Source organism: Heliconius melpomene, chromosome 12, assembly GCF_056956725.1.
Source record: "Heliconius melpomene rosina isolate 202511_hmr_F chromosome 12, ASM5695672v1, whole genome shotgun sequence".
Taxonomy (NCBI): domain Eukaryota; kingdom Metazoa; phylum Arthropoda; class Insecta; order Lepidoptera; family Nymphalidae; genus Heliconius; species Heliconius melpomene.
Window position 1 is genome coordinate 16,065,051 of NC_140400.1, and position 20,373 is coordinate 16,085,423.

The following is a 20,373-nucleotide window of genomic DNA, read 5'->3' on the forward strand; positions in this document are numbered from 1 at the left end:
AAAACAAATACATTAAGAATTATAATGAGAAGTAACACTTAACATTTACAAAATTATTATATTGTGCTATACATATTACATATATTATGATATATAGCTTTTTTATAGATTATATTATTTTCAGTCACATATAATGTGGAGTTGTCTTCTTGGCATATCTTTTTTATCTGAAATAAATAAGCAATTTATTTATGATTTCTGGCTAATAGAGCATAACATACACTGCATGAAAAATATAACAATAAAACAAGTTTTTCTCAACTAAAACAGAATTAATTATGTAAATTAGATATTGTGTAAACTCAAAATACTTACATAAACACACTAAATAAACTCGTTTCTTGCACGCTGTCTCGCATATTTACCTAAGCATGCCAGAATACCTACTACAGCTATGCCAACACCTAAAACAGTAGCTAAGAAATCGCCAAAATCGTAACTTCCTGCCGCCTCCACATTGCTAATACCTAGTAAACAAAATACTAGAACAAAAACTTGCAACAACATTTTTAGGCAGGAACTAAATTGGTGAATTTATTATTGAATAGTAAATTTATACAGAATACAGGTAGTGAGATTTCATTTATATGCGAATTGTCATTGTCAACAATTAGATGTCAAATTTGTATAGGGTTACCATTTCTATGTTAAACTGCCGAACGGTGGTCAAATGTCTGAGTCAATTCTCCTATTATATAAAATTGTCTCTTTCTTGCTATACAGTCCCCCTGCATTTGTTCTCCATACAATCTGATGTTGATGAAGTACTTAGTGCTCAATTAGTACTTTCGGAACGCCTAAACAATATAACGAAATAAAGAACAGAACAGTGGTCAAATTCCCATATCTACTCTTAAGAGAATATTAATCTTAGTTGAAACTTTGTATTCGAAATGATATAATGTTTAATCCATGTGATGTGATAAAACAATAGTGTCCTTTACTTACCATACCGTAATGTGTGTCCATTATTATAAATTTCTATATTTTTATTTTTACTCTGTAACTATCTACTGGCAATATTTAACATTTTGTGAAGTGTAAATTGACATTTAGTTAAGTTTGACGTTTTGTAAGCTGTTGTTGGTTTTATTGAAAATATCTAATTTCTCAATTTTAACCTAAATTATATTATGCAGTGCTAACGACTAGTTAAACTTTTATTGATATATTTAATTTAGTAATTACGCTTAAGTGATGATAAAGTTTCTTTATTTATATAACATATAGAAAAATATATACAAAATGAGTTATAATTCGAGTGGAAATAAAGGCTTTGGTTTTGCTGGCTTTTCAATGCCCAAACGAAACCCGTCTAACATGTCATTGCATGCAGTTCCACCACCTCCTGCTTCGATGCACGCCGTTCCTCCACCAGCTTCTGGTCTCTCTAAGCAAGGGTACTCTACCATGAACTCTATTACTGAAACAGCAGTCACCGGTAATCTAGGGTCAATTGGGAAAAGACGAGCGAAAACTGAAGATGAGTAAGTGATTTCAAGAAATATAATATAGAAATTAACTATGTAATTATATATTTAAAATAATAATTGAAATGTGTATTATTTTTAGATATTTTGATGAAGATGAGGAACCTCCCACCCCAGCTCTGGCATATATTCCTGCACCTGGAAGTCCTACTTTTGAAGCTACTAGTTCTAGGGTAAGGGAAAACTAAAGGTTTTCTAATAATTTATTAAAAATTAAATTCCAAAAATGTAAATATACAATAAAATTTAATAGTTAATAATTGGGGGCTGTTGTTACACAGTAGGACAGTGTTTGTTTAAAAATACTATCATTGTGGAAGTTTTGTTGTTCAATAATGGGAATGATTATATATATTTTAATTTCTTAGGTTTAGTAGACAAAAGACTCAGTGCAGCGAGTTCCACTACTTCACATCAAGTGTCTTGAGAGTTGGGCGGAAAGTGGGGAATGGAGTGTCTATTACGAGATTCCTTCTGCCTGTTATGTCGGAAAAAGCATGAAGCTATAAAAATATTTAATAATCTGATTTTTTTGATTTTTATAAATTTTATATGCTTATGTAATATTTCTTCCTAACACAGGCAGATGATGATGAGGAGGATCCTTTAGACGCATACATGGCGGGGCTAGAACAGCAAGCAGCTAAAGACCTTAAGACCAGTAAGGAAAATGAGGTTAGCGGCAAAGACACTGCAAGAGGCACAAGGGGTGATATTGATGATATGGACGATGAAGAAAGTTATTATAAGTTAGTAAATTTGATAAATGTTTTGGTAAATGATTTTAATTTTTTTTTAATGTGACTAAAATATTTATTTAAAAATTTAAATTATTATACACTGAGAAAAGTAAATAAACACCTTGTTATCTTTTGCATTAAAATGTGAAAGCAAACAGGTATAATGTGAATTACTTTATTAAAGAGGCCAATTATGGTGCAGGGGCACAAGTATGTAACCCCACAGCAAATGTGACAGCTGTGGGTTCAATGTCCACTTGAGGAAATGAAATATTTAATATTTTAATTTCTTTGCTTTTATTTAATTAGTGTCTATAGAGAGATTCTTGCAAGGCGAAAACCGAAGTTAAATAAAATGGAAACATTCTATAAACCGGCACTCCTGACTCAATTTTCTGACGTGGAACGTAACATACCCGCAAAAAATATGAAATTCACAAAAGAATATACTAGAGAGTCAACAACACAACCCACTTATTCTGACGTACTCAAGAATGTAGATAATGAAGTCGTTTCTTCTTTACCACTCAACACAGTTGAACAGCTACTTAAAAACCAAGCTAAACAATTTGATTACCTCTTACAACAGATGAGTACTCTTATGAGTCTCTTGACTACCCTCGTCACCAAGCTAAAATAATGACGCTAAAAATAGCCACCTGGAACATTAACGGACTAGCTCCAAATAAGTGTGAACTAGAACTCCTGATTAATACCCATAAACTTGATGCAGTCCTGATCTCAGAGGCACATTGCACTGTGAAAAACTTAGTCAGTATCAAAGATTACAAAACCTATGTCACTTATCACCCGGACGGCACTGGCCATGGTGGTACTGCAATCATAATTAGGAAGTCTATTAAACATCATCCTCAACCTGAATACAAAACTCACCATATTCAGTCAACCACCGTATCTGTGGAAGACAAGTTTGGCCATTTCAGTCTCTCAGCAATCTACTGTCCACCAAGGCATACAATTAACAGCTCAATGTTCACTGACTTTTTTTCAACCCTGGGATGTAAATTTGTTGTTGGAGGTGATTGGAATGCCAAACACACTCATTGGGGCTCCAGATTGATATCCACCACAGGCAGGCAGCTTAAATTGTGTCTTGATAATAACAACCTGGATGCCATCACCACTGGAGAGCCAACATACTGGCCGACCGATCCAAAAAAGAAACCAGACCTCCTCGATTTCTTCGTTACTAAAGGACTTGGAAAACATTACCTAAAAGCAGAGTCATGTCATGATAGTAGCTCGGATCACACTCCAGTTTTACTTACTATTAGTACAACACTAATTTGTTATGCGATGCCTGAATGCTTGTGCAGCAGACATACAGATTGGGAGAGCTTCCGGGAATACATAGATACACACCTAAATCTGAAAAGGTCCCTCAAGACACCAGAAGAAATAGAAGAGGCAGCCTTTCATATAACTAACGTTATCCAAATGGCATGTTGGGAAAACACTCCACCCCGAACCAACCAGCAAACTCTTAGAAACATATCAGCTGACATTAAAGAAAAAGTGTTAGAAAAGAGAAGGCTTCGTCGCATCTGGCACTATACTAGACTACCTCGCGACAAAACTTATTTGAATAAAGCCATTAAAGAATTAAAAGAAATTTTGAATGAGGCGCAAAATAAAACTATCCAGGATAAGTTAGAAAGCCTTAATGGTACTTTACCTCCGAATCTCTCTCTAAAGAAGATATCTAAAACACTTAAGGGACCACACGCCATTAAATACCCGATAAAAGATACTAATGGATGGATTAAGACTGCCAAAGAGAAAAGTGAAGAATTCGCTAAACATCTGGCCAATGTATTCAAACCAAACGAAGATGTTTGCGAAGAGGCGGAGAGGGAAGTTGAAAACATTTTAAACCAAGATCTCCAACTATCTCTACCCCCCATACCAATAACAGTTCGCGAAGTTAGAAGAGCTATAAGTCTACTTAAAAATAATAAGTCTCCTGGGTTTGACCTGATAACCAAAGAAATACTGGAAAAACTCCCAAAGAATGCCATAGTTTACTTGACTACTCTTTTTAATGGAATAATGAGGGTGCAATACTTCCCACAGATATGGAAAGTATCAATTGTAATGATGGTCCACAAAGCTGGTAAACCACCACATACTGCGAGCTCCTATAGACCAATTAGCCTCCTGCCAATAATCTCCAAACTTTTCGAGAAACTTCTTTTAGCCAGAATAACTCCAATACTCACTGAAAACAAGATCATACCAAACCACCAATTTGGGTTCAGAAACTACCACTCTACCATAGAACAAGTTCACCGAGTTTGTGAAGTTATAAGAAACACCTTCGAAAATAAGGAATATTGCTCTGCGGTCTTCCTAGATATCCAACAAGCGTTCGATAAAGTTTGGCACAAGGGTCTTCTCTGCAAACTGAAAAAATCAGTTCCGCATAGCTACTTTCTGTTGTTGCAATCATGTCTGTCAGACCGCATATTCCAAGTCAAAGAGGATGGAGAATTTTCAGATTTTTATAATATAAAAGCAGGTGTCCCTCAAGGTTCTGTTCTGGGCCCGTTACTATACACATTGTACACGTCAGACCTTCCAGAAACATGTCATACAACTACCGCTACCTTCGCTGACGATACCGCTATTCTAGCTAGTAACAAAAACCCTGACCTAGCATCTGCTACCCTCCAAAAAGGCCTTGATGGGATAAACGACTGGCTTCAAAAGTGGAAAATCAGAGCTAGTTCTACAAAGTCCGCACATATCACTTTCACCCTTAGAAAGAAAGATTCTCCACCAGTTAGATTAGGAAACAACTACTTACCTCAGAGTGATACTATCAGATATCTTGGAATGCACCTGGACCGCAAACTGACCTGGAAAAAACATATAAAAACAAAAAGGGATGAAGTCAACTTACGATACAGAAATATGTACTGGTTAATGGCGCGCAACTCAGTCTTATCCATAGATAACAAACTGCTAATCTATAAAACCATCCTTAAGCCAGTCTGGACTTATGGTCTCCAACTCTGGGGAAGCGCATGCAACTCCAACATTTTAATTATACAGAGATTGCAGAATGGCATCTTAAGAGACATAGCCAATACACCATGGTTTATAACAAATGCCGAAATACATGAAGCATTGAAAATCAACACAGTAAAAGATGAAATAAGGATCTCAGCTCAAAGATATAAACACCGGCTAAGGAATCACCCTAATATCCTTGCATCTGACCTACTTAATGTCAGCTACCATGAGCGCTTAAAGCGACATGATATTCAAAAGCTAGACTCCAGACATTGAAAAAGGCTGCTTCCATTGGGAAGCTCCCTGGCAAGACATTTTACCTTCACCTAATCTGCTCATAGTTATCGACTGATCGCAGATCATCTAACAAAAAAAAAAAAAAATTTCTTTGCTCTGATAATGAGGCAAAGCGCAACATTGAGTTCCACCAATCACACTCAATGCTTCCAAAAATCGGTGGAAAATGGGAAACAGAAGTATCTTATTGGAAACGGAGTTACTTATATTATTAACACTAGGTTCCCAGGTTTGGAATACAGTGTGAAGCAAAAAAAGAAATCAATTTACATCAAATATTTGCCTAAGCTTAAGCTTCAGTTGTCCCTAACAGTAACAACTGCTTCCACAGCTCTAGCTCAATATGGCTCAACAAATATAATTATTCAATTAGTGCCATTTATACAATTTTGTCATTTACAATACATTATTAGAGAGATGATATATTCTTAAACTGAACTTAAAAACACATACAAATAAGTGTAATTACAATAACACTTGTTATTTGTCACTCAATTCATGTTATCGATTCTTATTAATATCTCCAGATACATGGAAGATCATCCGCTTACAACACAAGACGACGGTTCAGATGTAGAAATAGAGTATGACGAGGATGGGAACCCCATACCACCTCCAAAGAAGAAGTTCATAGATCCCCTTCCACCCATAGACCATTCAGAGTTTGAATATGAACCATTTGAAAAGAACTTCTACACTCCACATGCTGATATAGAGAAACTTGATCATCAGCAGGTTGAGGAGTTGAAGAAGAACTTGGGGGTTAAAGTGAGTGTTATGTTTTTATGTATAGCTTTACTAAAACAGTGTGATCCGTAACTCAACACCTAATGCCTCAAGAACTCGGTGGAAAATAGAAAATAAAAGTATCATAATAGGAAACGGAGTGTCTTAACACAAGTTCCTAGGTTCCTTCTGCCCACCTTACTATTTGCAGGATATAATAAAGTAATATATATTCAAACAGATAACAGGCCCAGACCCTCCAAAGCCAGTCAGCAGCTTTGCCCATCTCGGCTTCGATGAACAACTAATGAAGGCGATACGAAAGTCGGAGTATACTCAGCCGACGCCCATACAGGCTGCTGGTATACCGGCTGCATTGTCGGGAAGGGATCTTATTGGTGAGCTATCTAACCGTTTATTTTTCTTTCATTTTACGTTTTAAAGGATATTTTTGGTTTGGGTGGAAAGGTGGTAATAAATGTTTTTTTTATAATTTTGAGATCACTCTATATCATTAATTTTTTTTTTCCATTTTATAGCTACTTTTTTTTTATGATTTTTTTAATTAAATTCAAGGAAACATAAATATACAAATAAATAATAACTAAATGAATAGTACCACGCCTCGGCAAGCGTAATGTAGGACGTCCTCCCGTTAGATGGGGTGACGATATTCGCAAAGTGGCGGGCAACGGCTGGATGGGCAGAGCCGAAGATCGAGCTCAGTGCCATTTGAGAGGCCTATGTCCAGCAGTGGTCGAGGACAGGCTGATGATGATGAAATGAATAGGATTTTAATTAATATTCAACTTTGTATTAAGAAACAAAAAAGAGTGACTAGATGTGGTCGGGGTCAGCGTGTGATTGTAAACGTGGCGCTTGTAGGTTCGATTCCCATTTCAGAAAATGAAATATTTAATATTTTCGATTCTAAACTGAATATAGGGAAATAATATAATATTTTTTCTTTATTTGCCAGGTATTGCTCGTACGGGTTCAGGTAAAACGGCAGCGTTTCTATGGCCTTTGCTAGTTCATATCATGGATCAGAAGGAGTTGGCACCCGGAGATGGACCTATCGGACTCATATTGGCACCTACTAGAGAATTGGCTCAGCAGGTATATTTTTTATACGTTATCGGTTGTTTTTTAAATTACTTTAGTGTTATAGAGTAACTGGGCTAGTGGTTAATGACATTTGGCTAATCGAATATCCATATAATCGAAGGTTCTAATTTTTTTGACATATTACTGTAGTCTGTACATATATTGTAAACGAATTAAAATTTTCAAAGTTAGTTGATTAATACTTATTGAGAAAATAGTTTCCCAAGATACATCCCTATATTTAGCTAGTGAGTCCGTTTAATCGAGTCTCCTCTAAGATATGCATATATAATTATATATGTATTCCTCTGATTCTTTGTCTTAACTGAGGCACAATTTGTCCAGGATAGACTGAGAAAACCTAGTATTAAGTTCCTCATTTTCCGCCGAATTCTGGAGGCATTGCATGTTGAGTGGCGGAATTCAACGCCGCGCTTTGTCTCGATGCCGGAGCGAAAAAATGAAAATATTCAATTTTTAATTTCCTGGATTAGGAATCGAATCAACAATCCGTGGCGTTTACAGTAACACTTGGTGAATCTATTTTAAATTCAATAAATATGGATAATCATAATTTGCATGTTTAATTCATATTGAACGGTATATTTTATTGTAACTTTCTTAATACCAAATAATAATAAATGATTTCCACCACCCAACACGCAATGTCTCGTAAATAGTGCAGTGCGTGGGGAACGAAGTGTTTTAACATCATCAGCTTTAATTTTTTTATTTTAGATATACATGGAGGCAAAGAAATTTGGCAAAGTATACAATATTCGTTGTATTTGCTGTTACGGTGGTGGCTCTAAATGGGAACAGAGTAAAGCGTTAGAAGGTAATTTTTATTATTAATTAGGCATAAAATATTAAGACATCAAAGTCTAGAAAATCGAAAAACAAAATATATAATTTGGACTTTGACATCGTTATACTATGGTTATAAGTAAAATTATTTTATTTTTTCTTATTTAGTAAATTAAAACACTGCATTCCGACACCCTATATGCCATGTCCGTAAATGATTATATAATAATCGTTGGAGTATTATATGATGTGTGTAGGTACTAGGTTATTTTTGTTCTTTTTATATTCTTCTCAAATCAGATCTATAAATCCATATTTTTATATTATAATACAAAGCTGAAGTTTGCTTAGTTGAACGCGCGAATCTCAGGAACTCTTGGTTAGAACTGAAATGTTCTTATTTGTAACATAACATAACATAACATAACATAACATAACATAACATAAAAACTCTTTATTTCACACCATATTAAATATTTAACAAGAACAAAAAAAAAAAAAAACGTACAAAAAATAAATGTGAAAGGGCGGCCTTATCACTAAAAGTGATCTCTTCCAGGCAACCTAATTTTAGAAGAATCTATTTAAAAGACAGGGCATGGCGCGATCAATCATATATATATTTATACACCTGCATAAATACTATCTCATAAACTACATAGAATACACATACATAATAAAAATAAATAAATAAATAAGTAAATAAATAAATAAATAGATAAGTGCATAGATACATGACAATTACGTCGAAATATAGTCCATTTATCGAGGAAGTTATATAATATCACGTTAATCGTTTTCATGTAACCTGCAGTTACAATCATCTATCGCACTTATGGTACGAATAGACTACCACAGCCATAGATGTCAGATATTAATGTATTTACTGTTTACACATGTACTGAGTAGTCTCTATGGGTAAGTATACGGAAATTGTGTCCCAGTTCAAGAGAAAACTGATGATAATGTAAATGAGTTGATGGTGCGTGGTGCGATTTAATAATAAGTGACACACCTTTTCAGAAAAGTTTTATACTACACTAGACACTTGGACACACCAATTCGCGTCACAATAAATTTTGGAATTAGAGTCACTCGTGTCCATACGAAGACACTCGATGTAGATATTGGGTGTACTGTGTGTAGTGTTGTAATCTATGAGTATCATTAGAATAAGTTATGTGTCATTTACAATCATTAATTATGTGTATTTGGCTACGTAAGCGAAGTTTTTTTTATAATGAAATGAATGAAACGTTGAAAATTATGATTTTTTTTAAAGATGGGGCAGAAATTGTTGTGGGGACACCCGGCAGAGTGATAGACATGATCAAGTGTAAAGCGACCAATCTGCAAAGAGTCACTTATTTGGTGCTCGACGAGGCTGACAGGATGTTTGATATGGGTTTTGGTAAGTCAATATTGTTTGTTTGTTATATTTTATGAAAATTTAAATATTATAGGTATTTGGATTTTTTATATATTTTAATTTTTTATGGAACATTTAAGGTAGCGTGTTTTCGGGTTCATAACTTAAAGAGAACTAACTCTGAAATGGCTATATCTATAAGAAATTTTGTAGTGTTTGTGCTACACCATATTCAGGGAGACATGAGATAAACAAACCAGAATAAGGTTACTTTATAGGTCACGATGAATGGAGTTAATATATTTTATGAAAATAACTATGGTAGTGTAGTAGTAAATGCACTAATAGCACTGTAAATAATACTATATAAACATGTCTGTATAACTTATACAAGTTTTTAGGATTTAATACAAATCCAATACCATAAATGACTTAAATTATTTTCTTAATTTTTAATAATATAATAAGTATATTTAATAGTTGACATGTTAAAACATCCAAACGCAACACCGAAGCATCTTATTCTCAAACTTCGAATACATTTCAATACTAATAAATTATAGACTGAATAATATTTTTTATTTTAGATTTCAATATAATTATAACTGTTTATCTAATTCAAAGCTACAAAAAAATAAAATTAAAATTATTTTAATTTATAAATAAATAGTTTTTTAAACTACTTGCAATCTTTTTTTATTGTTTAGTTTAAATCATGGAAAAGTTAATATAAGAACACTACAGCTAACTGCTAGAAACATATATGTTGAAACCCTTTGCTACAAAAATTAAATAGAAATAAAAAAGTTCGCCTTTTTATAAAAGGTTTTTTATAAGGTACTTTGTTTTCTTTGTTTACATTTTGTCTCACAACCAAATGAATAGACTATAGTTGTCTTAACTTCTGCTTGCGCGCATGTGTGCGTGTTCTACGTATGAATATAGATCTTAAGTGCGTGTGTTACGTATGTGTCCATTTTATATATGAAGCGCACACTTATGCAAATATATAAAAACTTCCACCTTCCTCGCTCCCGCAGAGCCGCAGGTGCGCTCAATCTGCGCGCACGTGCGGCCGGAGCGGCAGGCGCTGCTGTTCTCGGCCACGTTCCCGCGCCGCGTGGAGCGCCTGGCGCGCGACGCGCTGCACGACCCCGTGCGCGTGCAGCACGGCGCCGCCGGGGAGGCCGCCAGGCTCGTCACGCAGAGGGTGCGGTGAGTGCTGTCTGTCTGTCTGTCATATACCTCCACTCGCCCTCGTGCGCTCAAACTGCGCGCATGTGCGGCCGGAGAGGCAGGCTTAATTTTAAAAATGGCTTCCATAAAAAAAGAGGGGTTGTTTTTATGTGTCAACTTTCTTAGTTTTCTGTGAAATTATTGTTTATTTATATAATTGTCAACATTATTATGATTACAGAATATTCAACAAACCAGAAGAGAAGTGGCCTTGGTTATTAGAAAATTTAGTAGAATTCTTATCCGCCGGAAGTGTCTTAATATTTGTTACTAAAAAGGTAAATTACACTATTTTATAAATTCAATATAAAAAATATAATTTCATCTTCTATGATGCAATCTAATAAATAGTTTTAAACAAACAAATTGAGTATTTACAATATGCTATAGTAGCTTTGGATTCAAATATAATATTAAAGAATATTTATTAAATATTTTCGTTTTGCTGTTGTAATTGACATTAAACATAATGAAATTTTATTTACTACAATATTGTAGCAACAGGTATATCTAAATAACATAAACTAAAGTTTACTTTTTGCCTACTTCTTCAATTTTGATCTAGATAACAAACAAACAAACTCCTCAATCAATTTTACCCACAAATAACTAATATTCCAGTTGGAAGCGGAACAAACAGCTGCCAACCTTGGCATCCAGCAGTACGACGCGCTCCTCTTGCACGGCGACATGGAACAGGCGGACCGGAACAAGGTGATCACAGCCTTCAAGAGACAGGAGACAAGCATTCTGGTTGCTACTGATGTTGCTGGTATGATTATATTGATGTTATACACTTAATAAGTCATTCGTTAATTCACTTATTCATTAATTTCTGTCATTCATTTTCTGATTCATTTATTCACCTGCTAACTCATCTTCATCATCATCTTCATCTAGGAAACATTTCCGGATTAGTTCGTTGACATATTTAATAATCTGACCAGCAAATCATGGTTAAAAACCTACAGCTTTGTGTTTTTGCGTATTAAACTTATCAGCATTGAACTGTCTGGATCGAGGTTGATATTGCACAAATATTTCTTAAGTCTTTTCAGATAGGAAAAACTTGTCTTTAATTATATCCAATTTAGAACAATCGTTCTGAAAAGTCTGTTTTTGCAGAATAGATATACAATAAGGTTCACCTTTATAAATGGAAATTTGCTCAAAATCTTTTTTTATAATTGGAAAAGTTTACGTATGTATGTATTTATTATTCTTATTAGAATATTTGGTTCAGATCTAATCGTTCTAATCCCAATGAGCTCGTCTAGATATACAAATGTCGAGAAATTGATGTCTTAGTGGATGAGTGATTACATATATAGAGGAATGGTTACATATGTGGATGAGGGACCACATGTGAGAATGTGTGATCACAAATGTGGATGAGTGATCACATGTGTAGATGAGTGTTCTCATGTGTGGATGTGAGATCACATGTGTGGATGAGTGGTCAGATGTGTAGATAAGTGATCACATGTGTGGATGAGTGGTCACATGGTCGTCGCCGAGAAATAACAACTTAACATCGAGTTAGTAACATATTAAGGACAAGTTAGTGACATATTTCCTTCACGTCGCCCAGCTCGAGGTCTCGACATCCCCCACATTCGCACCGTGGTGAACTACACGGTGGCGCGCGACGTGGACACGCACACGCATCGCGTGGGGCGTACGGGGCGCGCGGGCGTGCCCGGCACCGCCTACACGCTGCTCGCCCGGGACAAGGACAGGGAGTTCGCCGGGCACCTGCTGAGGAACCTGGAGGGCGCACAGCAGGTATCAAACACAAACGTATTTGTTACACAAGCTATTGCAGTTGCGATAATTCAATCATATTTGCTTTACATGTAATAACCATTAATTTACATGTATAGACATTAACAGGAGTTTAGAACATTTATAAACGTTAATGGATTTTCACAGATGTTCACACATATTTTAGTAAACATTCATATTATTCATTACAGATATTTATGAACTATAACACAGTGTCACTGGCATAGTACAAAAACTACACACACTACGATAAGATAGTAAGAACTTCTAACATTAACATTTAACACAATATGTATATATATAGTTTAATCTTCTAAAGTACTGTAGTGGGCAATATCCAAAAATTGGCCAAGTTCTTTTATTTGCCGTTCCACGTTAGTTGTTAGATCTCGAAACGTGTAATGTCTCTTCAGGACAAAAGCGTTGAAATATTAATATTAACTAATAATATACGTAATAGGAAGTACCAGAGGAACTAATGCAGCTCGCGATGCAGTCTGCGTGGTTCCGCAAATCTCGCTTCAAGAAGGGCAAAGGAAAAAACCTCAACATAGGCGGATGTGGATTAGGGTATGTGAGGCTGTTATTGTTTAGTTTTAAACATTTGTTTTTTCTATTTAATTTTGTTCCCGCATGTAGCATAGACAGAGGAAGCCTTGTGTTTAGACACTCTTCTCTCCACTTTCCTCCGAATTCTGGAGGCCTTGCTTTGTCTTCTTCATCCGGGCATTAATCCCGGCTATTGCCAGGGTCTGCCTTCCTACACAACCTACTCCACTTTGCACGATCTCTTGCATCCTCGGTGGTTAGACCATTGGCTCTCATGTCCTGCATCACGACATCCAACCAGCGCTTCCTTGGGCGTCCGGGAGGTCGCACCCCAGGGACTGGTATAGCAAGGCACTTGCGTCCGACATAGTTCTTAGGCCGGCGCGTAACGTGGCCAAACCATCTCAAGCGACTCTCTTGGAGCTTATCCGCTACGTCACGGACCCCAAGACTACCTCGAATGAATGTGTTGCGTATGTGGTCAGACCGCGTTACGCCGCACATCCACCTCAGCATCTTCATTTCCGTGACGTGAAGCTCCTGAGTGTGCCGAGATAGTGCTGGCCAACATTCGCTGCCGTATAAAAGAACCGGTCGGACGATGCTCTTGTATATCAGCCCCTTGAGCTTGGGCGGTATTCTGCGGTCGCAGACCACACCAGTGACCTCCCGCCATTTGGCCCAGGCAGCGCTTATCCGGCCATGGACATCGTGATCGATGCCTCCAGACTCGTGCATAACGGATCCAAGGTACCTGAACTTCTCCGACTTAACGGCTGGCTCAGGACCTATAAGGATGGTGCTCGAGTCCTGGCTCCCGCAGGCCATGTACTCTGTCTTCGACACATTTAGTTTAAGACCGCCGTTCTCAAGCGTACCCTTCCAGAGGTTCACTTTACGCTCCAGCGTCAGTCGGTTCTCGGCAATGAGTGCTATGTCGTCGGCATACATCATCAGCCATGGAGGCTGGTCCTGGATGTGAGCCGAGACAGTATCGAGCACTACATTGAATAAGAACGGACTAAGAGCCGAGCCCTGGTGAACCCCCACCGTAATCGGGAAGGGTCCAGTGTCGCCAACAGCAGTCCTAACTATAGAAGCGGAATCGTGGTACATGTCTCTGATAATCTCAATATAGGTCTCAGGGATCCCTTTGGATCGCAATGCCCACCAGATACACTGACGAGGCACACAGTCAAAGGCCTTCTGCAGATCTAAAAAGGCCACATGCAGAGCTCTTCTTTTTTCCCTGTATGCCTCCATCAAAGTTCTGAGGGCGAAAATGGCGTCCATGGTGCCCGATCCTGGCTGAAATCCATATTGAGACTCAGAGACAGTACACTCTCGGCGGAGCCTGAGGTCGATCATGCGCTCGAAGAGCTTCATGGTATGACTCATAAGCTTAATGCCCCTATAACTACCACAATCTTGCTTTGTCTCGACACCAAATTTAATATTTAATTTCTTCGAATGGGAATCGAATGCCGCGTTTACAGTCACATGTTTCTGACCCTGCGATACAAATGGCGTCAAGAAAAGTCTTGTATTTTAAATAAGTATATTTTTTAAGTTTTCTCTATAGTATGAATTTTTTTTTTATTTTATTTATTTAAGTGGTCTTACGGAATTAAATGTTATAGTTTTTTCAAATAATTTTCTCATAAGAATATTTATCTAAGTATCTTTTTCGTCACAACAGTGCTATGATAGAAGGTATAAGTTGATAATTGGTAAGTCTTGTCCAGTTTTGGTAAAGAATGTTTTTTGTTCTGAAGTTAGGCTTTCTGAATTTTTGCGTAGAATCTGCGCAGACTAACTTCAAAACGGCCACGACTCGACTATTAATACGGTACAGTCAGACTGTACCGTATTAATATACAGTTTAAAGATATTTATTTTTCAAAATGAAACTACAGTTACATACATGATATTTTATTTAACTAAAATTTACAAAAAAAGACCTTCGATTTTAAGCCCGGTTGCTATGTTATCACTTTTAAAATATTTTTGCCCGGTTAAATATATTGTTATGTTATCACTTACAAAATTATATAAACTTTTACAATTATAATATTAGTAAGAAGATTTATTGTATTTTTTATGATATAGTTATAAGGAGCGTCCAGGCTTGCCCTCTTACAATGAAGAGACGACCGCTCCCGTCCCCGTCCCCGCCCCCTCCGAGAAGGGCGGCCCCGCCACCAACCGCCTCGCGTCACTCAAACAGGCATTCAGATCGCAGTATAATCAGGTAAATACATGTTCCTTTTTTAAATTGTCCTTTTTTTCTCGCTCCTTACCCTATTATATGCGGGATACAGCGTGAAATCAAGAACAGTGTTGTGTCCACTATTTTTATTTTTAATATTTAATTTACTCAATAAAAATAAGAAAAATAATTTACATATTGTCAATTCCTCCCGCTCCTCATCAAGAAATATTTTTGTTATATCTGATAAATTAGGTCAAGGCTTTGGGTCCCTACTTAGTCACCACTTCTCAAATTCAGTATTTAATGCATGTTCGCCTGGAGCCAGTTACCAGTTTAATATTAAGAAAATTATGACTATGAATGTAAATGAGCATAGTACTATTGTACTATTACATGGAAATAGTTTGTCAGTGAGGAGACAAGATGTGGTAAAGAGTATAGAAAACTTGCTTAAATTACATAGTAAAAGTAAATGTAAATTTGTTATATGCTCTTTTCCATATTCTTCTTGCCTTACAGATAGACAAAATAGGTATATTTATAATTTAAATATGACCTTGTATAATGCGACTCAACGTCATAGTGACGCGTTTTTTTATTTAGATTTAGATAAGTTTATTTATAATAGCTGTAAGTTGACAGAAGATACATTGTATCTACCTTTACATTTTAAAAAACAAATTGCTACTTTAGTAGCATATAATATACAAAACCCCGTTGTACATGGTATAACGATAGAAATAAAAAGTACTAATAATACTTCTGTAAAGTATAATGATGTAAGTTCCAATTTAAACTAGACAATAAGACAACGCCTAGGTCATTTAAATTTAAATTTAACATTGTACATCAGAATATGCAAGGCCTAGGAGGCAAAGAACTGGAACTAGAATTATTTCTAAAAAAATTCAATATTCATGTAATGTGCATAACAGAGCACTGGATCTCGAAATGTAATATAGTAAATATTGAAAATTATAAATTGTCAAGTTCGTTCGTTAGAGAGAAGGCCATCCGCGGCGGCTCGCTTATATTAATAAGAAATGATATACGTTGTAAATCGCGACCAGATATAGTAGTTCTCTCCGACGAACGTTCTATTGAACTGTCCTGCGTTGAATTTAATAGACATATTATAGTATGCGTGTATCGACCCCCCTCAGTTAGTTTTGAAGTATTTGAAGAGAAAATGGAGGATGTTCTTAATAATTTGAGTTCGAATAGTAAATCTTTAATAGTATGCGGAGATTTTAATATAGATATACTACAGGTGACATCACTAAGCCTTCGTCTTCTAAATTTATTTAAATCTTTTAATTTGTTTAATATTTTCTCTGAACCAACTCGTATAACGAATACGTCCGCTACTTGTATAGATAATGTTTTTTGTCATTGTGAGACTGTAGAAAACCAAATTATTACTAATCTAAGCTCGGATCATTGTGGTCAAATGTTTTCGGTAATAGATAAAACAGTCGCAGAACGTAAACAAATATCAATAAGACCAATTACTGAAAATAAAATTAATCTTTTTAATAATAAAGTGAGTGAAAAAATAGCAACCTTAGAAATAACCGGATTAAATCCGAATCAGGTATATTGTAAAGTTTTTAATTTACTCTCTACAGAGTTTGATAACATTTTTAAAGTTAAACAAATATATAAAAACTCGAAGATAACTTTTAGCGACTGGGCAACTGCTGGTATATACCGAAGCAGAAACACACTATACGAATTATATAATATGAGGCAATGGAATCAACATCCGGCGTTCTTGTTAAAAGTTACAAATTATTCAAAAATATTTAAAAAGGTATGTGTCCAGGCTAAGTCTATGTATATAAAAGCAAAAATTTTGAACTCTAATAATAAAATTAAAGCTACATGGGATGCTATTACTACTGTAACTGGGAGATCTAGAGCTGTCAGTGAACCTATTAAATTAAAAGTTAATAATATAATCTTAAATTCAGATTTAGAAGTGGCAAATACTTTTCAAAATTTTTTTTCAGATATATCTACTGAAGTAACACGTTCACTGCCATCATCTCCTTCGGAAGCAGAATTAATACTAAAAACTCATGTAAATTGTTGTAGACAAATTTTTGTGTTTAAGAATGTGTCACCGGATGAAATAGTCAAAACTTTTAAAAGCCTTAATTTAAAGAAAACTGGTGACCTATGGGGCATGTCTGTTAAGGTTCTTAAAACAATTATACCTAACATTGCTCCTTATCTAGCTTTAATTTTTAACAATTGTGTAGAATCCGGTACTTTTCCTGATTTAATGAAATATAGTAAAATAGTGCCGCTTTACAAAAGTGGAGATAGATCTGAGCCTGGAAATTACAGACCGATTTCTGTTTTGCTATCCTTAAGTAAAATATTTGAAAAAATAATGTTCAACCAGCTCACAGTTTTCTTAAATATTAACAATTGTTTCCATAGTGAGCAATATGGTTTCACCAAAGGCAAGTCCACTACGGATGCGGGTGCAGCACTCCTAAAGCACATTTATGACGCATGGGAGAAGTCACAAAATGCTATTGGAGTATTTTGTGATTTATCCAAAGCCTTTGATTGTGTAGACCATGAAACTCTGTTATTAAAACTATATCATTATGGTATACAGGGTACCGCCCTTGATCTTATTGCCTCATATCTAAACCGAAGAATCCAGAGGGTTAGTATAAATAATGTAAAATCATCTGGATCTCCTCTAAAGATGGGCGTTCCACAAGGATCTATTCTCGGTCCTCTTTTATTTCTTATTTATATTAACGATCTGCCTTTTTATGTGAAGAACCTATGTGATATTGTACTTTTCGCGGATGATACCTCTTTAATATTTAAGGTTGACCGAAATAAAATAAACTATGACGAAGTGAATAGTGCATTATCGCATATTCTTCGTTGGTTTGATGTTAATAATCTAATGTTAAATGCCAAAAAAACTAAATGTATTGAGTTTACTTTACAAAATGTTAAAAAACATAATTTTAGCCTACTAATTAAAGGAGAAGCTCTTAATTTGTCGGAATCAGCTATTTTCCTAGGTGTAACTATAGATTCCAAACTCCAGTGGAACGCTCATCTGGAAGCACTTGCGGATAAACTCAGCTCTGCCGCGTTCGCAATTAAAAAAGTAAGACAAATGACGGACGTTGAAACTGCCCGACTAGTCTACTTTAGCTACTTTCATAGTATTTTATCTTATGGAATGCTGCTATGGGGCAGTGCTGCAGATATCAATTCAATATTTGTTCACCAAAAAAGAGCCGTGAGATATATTTATAATCTAAGAGCTCGAGATTCTCTGCGAGATGTTTTCAAAGATGCAGGTGTTATTACAGTTGCTTCCCAATTTCTATATTATAACATTCTCTTTGTCCGACAAAATATAAATTGTCATATCAAAAATAGTGACAGTCATACGATAGGAACGAGAAATAAAGATAAGCTTGTTACACCAAGTTTTCGCCTCCAAAAAGTTAATAAATCCTTTATGGGTCTGAGTATACGTGTATATAATAAAATTCCGCAGTGTATTCTTAGTTTGCCACTACAAAAATTTAAAATATCTGTAAAAAAAATTCTAACAAGTAAAGCGTATTACACTGTTCAAGAGTATTTACAGGATAAGCATGTATGGAATTAATGTCTATTGAATGTCGGGCAGGACAGCTGTCAGCTAATGTAATAGATTGTACCATTGACTTTGAAAAGAGCAACTGTTGAGTTTCTTGCCGGCTCTTCTCAGCAGAACTGCCTTCCGAACCGGTGGTAGCTTTTTATTCATATGTTCATTCGACGATTCAAAAGTGCTTGTAATAATTGCCTATTTGAATAAAGAATATTTTGAATTTGAATTTGAATATTTTGTCTTAAACATTTTTTCTTTCATGTACAATAATGACTAACTGTATTTTTCACTTTTAAATATTTCAATGGAACACTAAAATAACAAATTAAGATATGTAACGCAGCCGGTTGTAAAAAGGCAGTATAAATCGGTTTAGTCCAAGCTTTCAGATGTCACTATAAAAAACTGAACATTCACACAAATGCATAGCTCAGCTTAGACCTCGCGGTCTGCACTGTACTTTTGTGATAAACTAATAAATGGATAAACAAATATATAATATTTATTTTTTTTGTTATATAGTTCACAGCATCAACAGACCACTCGTGGGAACAAACGCGGCCGGTCCTGCAGCCCGGAGTCAACGCCGCGGCCACGGACGCGGAGGAGAGGGGCGAGAGGGTGCGCCGCGGCGGTAAACGCAGCAGATGGGAGTGACGTGTTACGTGTATATACCTACATATGTCATGTGAATATATGAGCGTTGTTGTCATTTTGCCTGTTTTATTTTTACCCATCTTCTTTTTATATACTTTATAAATATATTTGATATTGTATCAATTGAAAGTAAAACGCCTATATAGGTAGGTAAAGTTTTAAGTATAAATTATATAAATATTTACTATTAAAAACGATCCCCCACCTCTTTTCCCCATGTTCCGCTGAATATTATCAGAGCGAGGAAATTCGCCGAATTTTATTGGTCCGAGTGGACCCACAACTTGTGCCCCTGCCCCATGACAGCTTCTAATAATATATTGTTATAACAGCCGATATAAAAAGTTATTTTTTCCCCTTAATCATTCTTTCTCTATTTCAAATAAATATCGGAATCACTAAATACTACAATATTTTCAGCAGTCTCTTTTAGATTTGAAAGAGTTATATCATCATTCGTTTGCTTTATAAGTCGTGACTCTAAATTCTAGAACGATAGCGGTCATCTGTCATTTATTAAATAAATATAAATTATTATTTGCATTGAGTGGTGTTTATAATTTATCTTAATGTCAATATAATTTGAATTAGACAAATAAAAAAGAAAAAATTGCCAAGTTTCACATTTGACTTATAGTTTAATTTTAATTATATTTAAGAATTCATATCAATTTACTTAAGTACTAAAATACTAGTAAATATAGGAAAATGGATGAATA

General features: G+C 35.5%; 1 protein-coding gene across 1 annotated transcript; it reads left to right on the forward strand.

Annotated features, from left to right (window-relative positions):
* The first annotated feature begins 1,053 nt into the window (after window positions 1–1,053).
* On the forward strand, window positions 1,054–19,709 carry LOC146534176 (ATP-dependent RNA helicase DDX42). The gene is made up of 15 exons (XM_085194799.1): window positions 1,054–1,487; window positions 1,573–1,663; window positions 2,073–2,239; window positions 6,091–6,331; window positions 6,531–6,687; window positions 7,269–7,408; window positions 8,135–8,234; window positions 9,486–9,614; window positions 10,613–10,787; window positions 10,990–11,086; window positions 11,430–11,580; window positions 12,400–12,593; window positions 13,054–13,163; window positions 15,252–15,393; window positions 19,520–19,709. The coding sequence occupies exons 1-15, from the start codon at window positions 1,246–1,248 to the stop codon at window positions 19,652–19,654; spliced, it is 2,271 nt and encodes a 756-aa protein (XP_085050925.1). The 5' UTR covers window positions 1,054–1,245; the 3' UTR covers window positions 19,655–19,709.
* The last annotated feature ends 664 nt before the right edge of the window (window positions 19,710–20,373 follow it).